Source organism: Hermetia illucens, chromosome 1 (genome assembly GCF_905115235.1).
Source record: "Hermetia illucens chromosome 1, iHerIll2.2.curated.20191125, whole genome shotgun sequence".
Lineage (NCBI taxonomy): Eukaryota > Metazoa > Arthropoda > Insecta > Diptera > Stratiomyidae > Hermetia > Hermetia illucens.
In genome coordinates, this window is record NC_051849.1 from 108,105,650 (window position 1) to 108,117,394 (window position 11,745).

General features: G+C 48.2%; 1 protein-coding gene across 1 annotated transcript in view; it reads left to right on the plus strand.

The window, feature by feature from the left end:
- LOC119658004 overlaps positions 1-11,624 on the plus strand; it is a 70,177-nt gene extending 58,553 nt beyond the window's left edge. The window contains exon 5 of the mRNA XM_038065262.1: positions 11,614-11,624. Coding sequence (XP_037921190.1) covers positions 11,614-11,624 — 11 coding nt within the window. The remainder of the gene's footprint in view (positions 1-11,613) is intronic.
- The last annotated feature ends 121 nt before the right edge of the window (positions 11,625-11,745 follow it).

Here is an 11,745-nt window from a genome sequence, read left to right on the forward strand (position 1 = left end):
GGTATAAGAAATTTACCAGCGTACACAGTCGGTTGGCACGCAGTATAAATGAGGTCATGAGTCGGCCGGAGGAATTTCCACCTTTCCTCACTGCGGGGATTACCTACCTTATCCCTAAGAAGGACACGGTGCAGGACCCCGCAGACACAAGACCGATCACTTGCTTACCAACCCTCTACAAATTCATCACGTCCATTATTAGTGGAAGGATCAATGCGCACCTCGAGACCAACAACATTCTGTCCGAGGAGCAGAAGGGCTGCCGAGTTGGGTCAAGGGGTTGCAAAGAGCAACTCATTATCGACTCGGTAGTTGTAGGACAAGCAACTAGAGGCCAAAGAAACCTCTTCAGTTGCTATATCGATTATGCCAAGGCTTTTGATAGCGTTCCGCATACCTGGCTAATCGACATCCTACATCTGTATCGCATTGATCCGAAACTAATAAAGTTTTTGGCGACAGTCATGGAAGGGTGGCATACCACCTTGTCAGTCCGTACATCTGAGGGTGCTAATACCTCAGAGCCCATCCGTATTCGGAGGGGCATCTTCCAGGGGGATTCATTGAGTCCTCTTTGGTTTTGTATGGCACTGAACCCCCTTTCATGGCTACTGAATGATGCTAGAGGGCATGGTTTTGCAATAAAATATGGCCTACGTGCTAAGTGCGAACTGACACACTTGATGTACCTAGATGACATCAAGCTGTATGCTGGTACTGACAACCATCTTAGAAGTCTGTTGCGAATAATAGACATGTTCAGCCGTGATATTCGGATGGAGTTTGGATTAGACAAATGTCGAATCCAAGCCATTCGCAAAGGTCATCACGAGCCGCATGCCGGACATAGCATTGGTGACCTCCACATCGAAGCTATGACCGAGACAGACTTCTACAAGTACCTAGGAATTCTGCAAGGAACCCATGCTCGAGTTGGTGATCTGAAGGAAGCTCTGCTGTCCGAATTCCTGCGACGTGTAAAGCTGGTGCTGAAATCGCATCTCTCGGGGAAGAATAAAATAAGCGCGTTGAATGTATTCGCCATCCCTTCACTGGCTTATGCATTCGGAATATTGCCGTGGACGAAGACGGACCTGGAAAACGTCCAGCGGCGGATACGGACAACTATGTCCAAATTCCGAATGCATCACCCAAAGTCTGCCGTGGAGCGGATGAACCTGCCTCGTGACATCGGAGGTAGGGGCGTGGTTGACGTGGCGGCACAACATCATCGCCAAGTCGACTCGCTGCGCGCTTATTTTTACAGTAAAGAGCAGGCGTGCCCCTTGCATGCGGCTGTCTGTAAGGCAGACTGTGGACTGACTCCACTTAACTTGAAGGATCGATCTTTCAATCCTCTGAGTGGGGTGAAGTCGGACCAAGAGCGGATCGATGAATGGAAGTCGAAGGCAATGCACGGTAAACACGTGAATTGTCTTTGGCAGCCATTTGTCGATTTGCATCTGTCGAACAGATGGCTGTGTGCTGGGGAGCTCTTTGCTGAGACGGAGGGGTTTATGTGTGCCATTCAGGATGGCGTGGTCGCCACCCGAGCTTATAAAAAGCTCATCATGAAAGAACGGGTGGAGAACGACCAGTGCAGAATGTGTGGTTCGGCGTTAGAGACGTTGGACCATCTCATTTCTGGCTGTACTGTTATGGCACCGGTGCAATACATCACCAGGCATAATGCTGTATGTAAGGTTATCCATCAAAACCTTGCATATAAGCATGGGCTGATCACGGGGACATGTCCGGTTTACCGATATGAGCCGCAAGCAGTACTTGATAGTTCTGCTTACAGCATGTATTGGGACCGGCAAGTTCTGACTGATCGCCATACAGCACACAACAAGCCTGACGTACTGTTAGTTGACAAGACGGGTCGCTCCGCGTATGTTATTGATGTTGCTATCCCCCATAATAGCAACATTGAACGGAAATACGTGGAGAAGAAGGTGAACTATGAGCCATTGGCTCGGGAAATCAAAGAAATTTGGCGTCTCGAGCGGGTGGTTGTAGTTCCCATAATATTGTCAGCTACAGGTATTGTACCTAAATCCCTGACGGCTTCCCTTGATGTCCTGGGACTTTCGCACAGTCTGGTTCAAACCATGCAGAAGTACACCATTCTGCATACGTGCTCGATGTTGCGGGGAGTACTCGACGGATTCTCCCACTGACCTACCACCGGCCACCACCACCAGTGCCCCTTTTAGTTTTTAAGTAGGCAGGATCGTCCGAGCCTAAATGCTTGGCACTTAGTGCTAGTATTAGGTAAAATCCGGCATCTGCCGAGATTGTGATAACTCGGAAATAATATTATTATTAAGCCGGTCCCAAGCCCGGTTGTGAAAGGAGGAGGGATGGATAGCTTCAGTCTGAATGGCTGTACGCCACCGCAGCGTCTCAGGGGGTAGGTGAGGAAAGTGCAGGAACTTTGCAGTCTTGCAGATTACTCACTAAGGAAGCTATCTACACACCTGGCAGCTAGGGATAAAATGCACCACCAAAAAATGAGAAGAAGGAGAAATTTAAGGTCCGGTACGGATAACCGGCGGGAGTCGTCTGACTTGGTGACTGGGTCGGGCTCTCGTAATGGACAGCACGGCGTCGAAACCGCTAGTCGTGGGGCGGTTCGACGTCTAGGCGCCACGACGACCAGGAGCACAGCTCCGCCTGCTGCAGCTGTTTCGCCACAATCTGTGGCGACCACTTCAGCAGGTTCGCGTAGGAAGCGGATGAAATGGACTGAAGAAATGAACCTCTTCATCATCCGCTCCTACTACGAAATAACGGCGGGGGCGGGTATAACATCTTACCGCCCCTTGTTGCACCAGAGATTCGTCGAGCGTTTCCCGCAATTCGCGCACGTGACTGTGCAGCGAGTCGCAGACCAGTACCGCTTCATCACTCGCAGTGACACAATCCCGGCCACCATCAGGGAACGTGTTCGACTTGAAGTCATCGGGGAAACTGGTGACCGAGAGTCGATGGGGGCAGAGGCGGCGGCATCAACAACACCACGCCGCACTGCAGGCAACAGGTTCAGTACTCGCCGAAGCACTCTTCTCCACCGTCCAGCTGAGGTTTCCGCTGAGGTTCGGGACGAATTCCAAAGAGCGTGTATAGAATTCTCGGATATGGATCCTTTGCATAGACCAGGTATTCCCAGGCTCTATGCATCTCCAGCAACTCCGGGAATTCTATCTCAAATCAATGATGAGATTGCATCTCGACTGTGTGCTGATATGTCGCTGCTGCAACTACAATCACTTGTGTATTGTGGTGCAGTTGCGGCTATCAGATTGCACGGTCAGAAGATTCGCTTTCGCGTTATTGGTTTGAGTGACAAAAGAGATCCACCATGGAAAATTCGTCTGGAACGTCGGCGGGACTCACTAAGGCAGGACATTGCTAGACTGATTCAGATCAGCACTGGCAATGCCAGCCGACGGGTGAGAAATAAAGTGCAGAGGGTTTACCGGAACTATGCCATCCCCTGTGAGACACCCGTAGTTGAAATTCTGGACACACTAAAACAGAAACTTTCTGTCATATGCAGTCGGTTACGACGGTATGGCGAAAGTTATTCCAGACGTGTCCAGAATGCAACATACGCGAGGAACCAGCGGGGCTTTTTCAGATCTCTCAACGAATCCCAACAGAGCGCCCAGACAATACAGTTCTCGGTGACGGAAGCGAAAGAGTATTGGGGTGGACTTTGGGGGTTACCTGCCCAGCATGCTGAGCATGCTGAGTGGATCACCGCCGAAGGCACCCGCCATGCCAATACACCTGGCATGAATTTCGCGGATGTTACCGAAGAGGAAGTTCGACGAGCCATAAACATCTCGAAGAACTGGAGGGGCCCAGGTCTGGATCGGGTGCAGAATTTCTGGTATAAGAAATTTACCAGCGTACACAGTCGGTTGGCACGCAGTATAAATGAGGTCATGAGTCGGCCGGAGGAATTTCCACCTTTCCTCACTGCGGGGATTACCTACCTTATCCCTAAGAAGGACACGGTGCAGGACCCTGGAGACACAAGACCGACCACTTGCTTACCAACCCTCTACAAATTCATCACGTCCATTATTAGTGGAGAGGATCAATGCGCACCTCGAGACCAACAACATTCTGTCCGAGGAGCAGAAGGGCTGCCGAGTTGGGTCAAGGGGTTGCAAAGAACAACTCATTATCGACTCAATAGTTGTAGGACAAACAACTAGAGGCCAAAGAAACCTCTTCAGTTGCTATATCGATTATGCCAAGGCTTTTGATAGCGTTCCGCATACCTGGCTAATCGACATCCTACATCTGTATCGTATTGATCCGAAACTAATAAAGTTTTTGGCGACAGTCATGGAAGGGTGGCATACCACCTTGTCAGTCCGTACATCTGAGGGTGCTAATACCTCAGAGCCCATCCGTATTCGGAGGGGCATCTTCCAGGGGGATTCATTGAGTCCTCTTTGGTTTTGTATGGCACTGAACCCCCTTTCATGGCTACTGAATGATGCTAGAGGGCATGGTTTTACAATAAAATATGGCCTACGTGCTAAGTGCGAACTGACACACTTGATGTACCTAGATGACATCAAGCTGTATGCTGGTACTGACGACCATCTTAGAAGTCTGTTGCGAATAATAGACATGTTCAGCCGTGATATTCGGATGGAGTTTGGATTAGACAAATGTCGAATCCAAGCCATTCGCAAAGGTCATCACGAGCCGCATGCCGGACATAGCATTGGTGACCTCCACATCGAAGCTATGACCGAGACAGACTTCTACAAGTACCTAGGAATTCTGCAAGGAACCCATGCTCGAGTTGGTGATCTGAAGGAAGCTCTGCTGTCCGAATTCCTGCGACGTGTGAAGCTGGTGCTGAAATCGCATCTCTCGGGGAAGAATAAAATAAGCGCGTTGAATGTATTCGCTATCCCTTCACTGGCTTATGCATTCGGAATATTGCCGTGGACGAAGACCGACCTGGAAAACGTCCAGCGGCAGATACGGACAACTATGTCCAAATTCCGAATGCATCACCCAAAGTCTGCCGTGGAGCGGATGAACCTGCCTCGTGACATCGGAGGTAGGGGCGTGGTTGACGTGGCGGCACAACATCATCGCCAAGTCGACTCGCTGCGCGCTTATTTTTACAGTAAAGAGCAGGCGTGCCCCTTGCATGCGGCTGTCTGCAAGGCAGACTGTGGACTGACTCCACTTAACTTGAAGGATCGATCTTTCAATCCTCTGAGTGGGGTGAAGTCGGACCAGGAGCGGATCGAGGAATGGAAGTCGAAGGCAATGCACGGTAAACACGTGAATTGTCTTTGGCAGCCATTTGTCGATTTGCATCTGTCGAACAGGTGGCTGTGTGCTGGGGAGCTCTTTGCTGAGACGGAGGGGTTCATGTGTGCCATTCAGGATGGCGTGGTCGCCACCCGAGCTTATAAAAAGCTCATCATGAAAGAACGGGTGGAGAACGACCAGTGCAGAATGTGTGGTTCGGCGTTAGAGACGTTGGACCATCTCATTTCTGGCTGTACTGTTATGGCACCGGTGCAATACATCACCAGGCATAATGCTGTATGTAAGGTTATCCATCAAAACCTTGCATATAAGCATGGGCTGATCACGGGAACATGTCCGGTTTACCGATATGAGCCGCAAGCAGTACTTGATAGTTCTGCTTACAGCATGTATTGGGATCGGAAAGTTCTGACTGATCGCCATACCGCACACAACAAGCCTGACATACTGCTAGTTGACAAGACGGGTCGCTCCGCGTATATTATTGATGTTGCTATCCCCCATAATAGCAACATTGAACGGAAATACGTGGAGAAGAAGGTGAACTATGAGCCATTGGCTCGGGAAATCAAAGAAATTTGGCGTCTCGAGCGGGTGGTTGTAGTTCCCATAATATTGTCAGCTACAGGTATTGTACCTAAATCCCTAACGGCTTCCCTTGATGTCCTGGGACTTTCGCACAGTCTGGTTCAAACCATGCAGAAGTACACCATTCTGCATACGTGCTCGATGTTGCGGGGGGTACTCGACGGATTCTCCCACTGACCTACCACCGGCCACCACCACCAGTGCCCCTTTAGTTTTTAAGTAGGTAGGATCGTCCGAGCCTAAATGCTTGGCACTTAGTGCTAGTATTAGGTAAAATCCGGCATCTGCCGAGATTGTGATAACTCGGAAATAATAATGGATTACTCAATAAGGAAGCTATCTCAACACCTGGCAGCTAGGGATAAAATGCACCACCAAAAATGAGAAGTGTCCGGATAGTTGAGTGGTTAGAACACAAGGCTGTCGTACGGAAGGTCGCGGTTCAAATCTCGCTGGCGGCAGTGGGATTTGTATCGTGATTTGATGTCGGATACCAGTCGACTCAGCTGTGAATGAGTACCTGAGTCAAATCAGGGTAATAATCTCGGGCGAGCGCAATGCTGACCACATTGCCTCCTACAGTCTACTGTAGTGTACCGTTACGGTCTTGAATGAAGTGCTCTAACACACTTCAAGGTCCTGATCCAATATGGATTGTTGTGCCAACGATTATTATTATTATAAAAATGAGAAGAAGGAGAAATTTAAGGTCCAGTACGGATAACCGGCGGGAGTCGCCTGACTTGGTGACTGGGTCGGGCTCTCGTAATGGACAGCACGGCGTCGAAACCGCTAGTCGTGGGGCGGTTCGACGTCTAGGCGCCACGACGACCAGGAGCACAGCTCCGCCTGCTGCAGCTGTTTCGCCACAATCTGTGGCGACCACTTCAGCAGGTTCGCGTAGGAAGCGGATGAAATGGACTGAAGAAATGAACCTCTTCATCATCCACTCCTACTACGAAATAACGGCGGGGGCGGGTACAACATCTTACCGCCCCTTGTTGCACCAGAGATTCGTCGAGCGTTTCCCGCAATTCGCGCACGTGACTGTGCAGCGAGTCGCAGACCAGTAACACTTTATTACCCGCAGCAACACAATCCCGGCCACCATCAGGGAGCGTGTTCGACTTCAAGTCATCGGGGAAACTGGTGGCCGAGAGTCGATGGGGGCAGAGGCGGCGGCATCAACAACACCACGCCACACTGCAGGTGACAGTTTCAGTACTCGCCGAAGCACTCTTCTCCACCGTCCCGCTGAGGTTTCCGCTGAGGTTCGGGACGAATTCCAAACAGCGTGTATAGAATTCTCGGATATGGATCCTTTCCATAGACCAGTTATTCCCAGGCTCTATGCATCTCCAGCAACTCCGGGAATTCTATCTCAAATCAATGATGAGATTGCATCTCGACTGTCTGCTGATATGTCGCTGCTGCAACTACAATCACTTGTGTATTGCGGTGCAGTTGCGGCTTTCAGATTACACGGTCAGAAGATTCCCTTTCGTGTTATTGGTTTCAGTGACAAAAGGGATCCAGCATGGAAAATTCGTCTGGAACGTCGGCGAGACTCACTAAGGCAGAACATTGCTAGACTGATTCAGATCAGCACTGGCAACGCCAGCCGACGGGTGAGAAATAAAGTGCAGAGGGTTTACCGGAACTATGCCATCCCCTGTGAGACACCCGTTGTTGAAATTCTGGACACACTAAAACAGAAACTTTCTGTCATATGCAGTCGGTTACGACGGTATGGCGAAAGTTATTCCAGACGTGTCCAGAATGCAACATACGCGAGGAACCAGCGGAGCTTTTTCAGATCTCTCAACGAATCCCAACAGAGCGCCCAGACAATACAGTTCTCGGTGACGGAAGCGAAAGAGTATTGGGGTGGACTTTGGAGGTTACTTGCCTAGCATGCTGAGTGGATCTACGCCGAAGGCACCCGCCATGCCAATACACCAGGCATGAATTTTGCGAATGTTACCGAAGAGGAAGTTCGACGAGCCATAAACATCTCGAAGAACTGGAGGGGCCCAGGTCTGGATCGGGTGCAGAATTTCTGGTATAAGAAATTTACCAGCGTACACAGTCGGTTGGCACGCAGTATAAATGAGGTCATGAGTCGGCCGGAGGAATGTCCACCTTTCCTTACTGCGGGGATTACCTACCTTATCCCTAAGAAGGACACGGTGCAGGACCCCGCAGACACAAGACCGATCACTTGCTTACCAACCCTCTACAAATTCATCACGTCCATTGTTAGTGGAAGGATCAATGCGCACCTCGAGACAACAACATTCTGTCCGAGGAGCAAAAGGGTTGCCGAGGTTGGTCAGGGGGTTGCAAAGAGCAACTCTTATCGACTCGGTAGTTTTAGGACAAGCAACTAGAGGCCAAAGAAACCTCTTCAGTTGCTATATCGATTATGCCAAGGCTTTCGATAGCGTTCCGCATACCTGACTAATCGATATCCTACATCTGTATCGCATTGATCCGAAACTAATAAAGTTTTTGGCGACAGTCATGGAAGGGTGGCATACCACCTTATCAGCCCGTTCATCTGAGGGTGCTAATACCTCAGAGCCCATCCGTATACGAAGGGGCATCTTCCAGGGGGATTCGTTGAGTCCCCTTTGGTTTTGTATGGCACTCAAACCCTTTCATGGCTAACTAGAGGGCATGGTTTTACAATAAAGTATGGCCTACGTGCTAAGTGCGAACTAACACACTTGATGTACCTAAATGACATCAAGCTTTATGCTGGCACTGACAACCATCTTAGAAGTCTGTTGCGAATAATAGACATGTTCAGCCGTGATATTCGGATGGAGTTTGGATTAGACAAGTGTCGAATCCAAGCCATCCGCTAAGGTCATCACGAGCCGCATGCCGGACATAGCATTGGTGACCTCCACATCGAAGCTGTGACCGAGACAGACTTCTACAAGTACCTAGGAATTCTGCAAGGAACCCATGCTCGAGTTGGTGATCTGAAGGACTCTCTGCTGTCCAAATTCCTGCGACGTGTAAAGCTGGTGCTGAAATCGCATCTCTCGGGGAAGAATAAAATGAGCGCGTTGAATGTATTCACTATCCCTTCACTGGCCTATGCATTCGGAATATTGCCGTGGATGAAGACCGATCTGGAAAACGTCCAGCGGCGGATACGGACAACTATGTCCAAATTCCGAATGCATCATCCAAAGTCTGCCGTGGAGCGGATGAACCTGCCTCGTGACATCGGAGGTAGGGGCGTGGTTGACGTGGCGGCACAACATCATCGCCAAGTCGACTCGCTGCGTGCTTATTTTTACAGCAAAGAGCAGGCGAGTCCCTTGCATGCCGCTGTCTGTAAGGCAGACTGTGGACTGACTCCACTTAACTTGAAGGATCGATCTTTCAATCCTCTGAGTGGGGTGAAGTCGGACCAAGAGCGGATGGATGAATGGAAGTCGAAGGCAATGCACGGTAAACACGTAAATTGTCTTTGGCAGCCATTTGTCGATTTGCATCTGTCGAATAGATGGCTGTGTGCTGGGGAGCTCTTCGCTGAGACGGAGGGGTTCATGTGTGCCATTCAGGACGGCGTCGTCGCCACCCGAGCAGTACTTGATAGTTCTGCTTACAGCATGTATTGGGACCGGCAAGTTCTGACTGATCGCATACTGCACACAGCAAGGCTGACGTACTGTTAGTTGACAAGACGGGTCGCTCCGTCTATATTATTGATGTTGCTATCCCCCATAATAGCACCATTGAACGGAAATACGTGGAGAAGAAGGTGAACTATGAGCCATTGGCTCGGGAAATCAAAGAAATTTGGAATCTCGAGCGGGTGGTTGTAGTTCCCATAATATTGTCAGCTACAGGTATTGTACCTAAATCCCTCACGGTTTCCCTTGATGTCCTGGGACTTTCGCACAGTCTGGTTCAAACCATGCAGAAGTACACCATTCTGCATACGTGCTCGATGTTGCGGGGAGTTCTCGACGGATTCTCCCATTGACCTACCACCGGCCACCACCACCAGCGCTCCTTTAGTTTTAAGTAGGTAGGATCGTCCGAGCCTAAATGCTTGCACTTAGTACTAGTATTACGTAAAATCCGGCATCTGCCGAGATTGTGATAACTCGGAAATAATAATGTTATAAAGTTTCCAAATTGAATAATAACAATAATAATGTTTCAAAGTAGTGTTAATTAAGATTAGGAACATGAAATGTGGAAAATGATTATAACGGAATATATCGAAAACCCATTTATACAGAAGTGATTTCCAAGTTTTTGTCATATACATAAATATGAATTTACTGAGTTTGATCACAAGGGTGTAAAGAATCGTAGTAACTGCGAATGCCCAGACGATACTGAAATTTTCTTAAAGTTGTGGAAACGGAATTCGGAAAACAAGTTAAAAATATAAGTTAACATAGAACATTAGCAATAGCGAAAGTTTGGTGATTGAAAGTCAATCCAATCCAAAGTGACAGTAAATAATACTAAAATAGTATATTACTATAATTTTTTGTAATTGGCTGGAAACTCGCCCCCTCCCCCCTAAATTATAATACGTCAAATTTGACTATGATTGGTTTATAGAATATACGGACGGTCCGTGACAACGAGAACGAAGGAGAGTACTTCTCTCTCTTGTCATACTAATAGACACGTGCTTTTGTGATTTGCAAAGTGAAGTGGTAGCAGAAGTGAAACCGGTGTCGGCGCGCTCTCCTGACCTAGGAGCCAATTCTTGACAGAATTCTGAGAGCAAAATTCTTGTCCAGGTTACGAAGCACACAGTGCTATACACTAACACACACACAATGCTATACACTAACGGATACTTCCGATATAGTAGAGAAGGATCCTTTTCACGAGGAATTACTTGCAGACTTTTGTTAGTTTTGCACTGACACATCATACATCCTGGCAATTAGCGATTACTTCACATATCATAACCACCTGGCAAGTGACGGAAGCGACAGGGCAGAAGACCAGCCCGCCGAAGGCGAAAATCGAAAACAACGTCAGGATGGCCCGCGAAATTGATGGATTGATGGAGTTAGGCAAAAACCTCCACGCAATGCATCGCCAAAGCATTTGAAGCGTTCTTGCCTAAAATGCGTACATTCCCCTGCAGAAACTCAACTACTGGTGAAGTGGTGAACTGGTCAGCCTTCGGTCAGCCTGCCACCAAGCCAGGCAAACAGTGAGAAGGCGATAGGGAGAATTGCTCAGATGCAAAAAGAGCACGCATATAAGGAAGCCCGCAAAATCGTCAAACTGAATATTCAGCGAAATAAAAGGGAATGGTTTGAACGAAGTCTGTTTGGAGACGGTGAAAATCTGTAAAAAAAGCGAGGATCCAACTCTCCCAGTGATTCAGGATAAATTGCAAAAGAGGAGGAGGCCAAGAACACAAGTCCATAGAATTTAGACCCAACTAACGTGAGTTGTCCCGTGATGTAATATCCAATCGTGGCTCCAGGGATAGGGAGGGGAGTCAGGGGTGTCTTTTGAACATTTCTACCTCCTTAAAAGACAGATAGGCAACGAATAGATTTCAATAACCGATTTTAATAAGGTTTTCTTTTACAAAAAACCTTAAAAATTAATGAATGAATTAATGAATAATGGATACAATTTAAGCCCATTTTCCATTTAATTCGTTATTATCTATTAATAATGTTTTTCTTTTAAACGCAGAAAAATTATGAGTTGAAAGACAAAATCTAATCCAGGAAAATTCAAGGTCAAAGGGAAAGAAGATATGAATGTATCAGCGCACTTAAATGATAAGAATAGTGTACACACGACTGTATCTATTTCGCGGAAAAA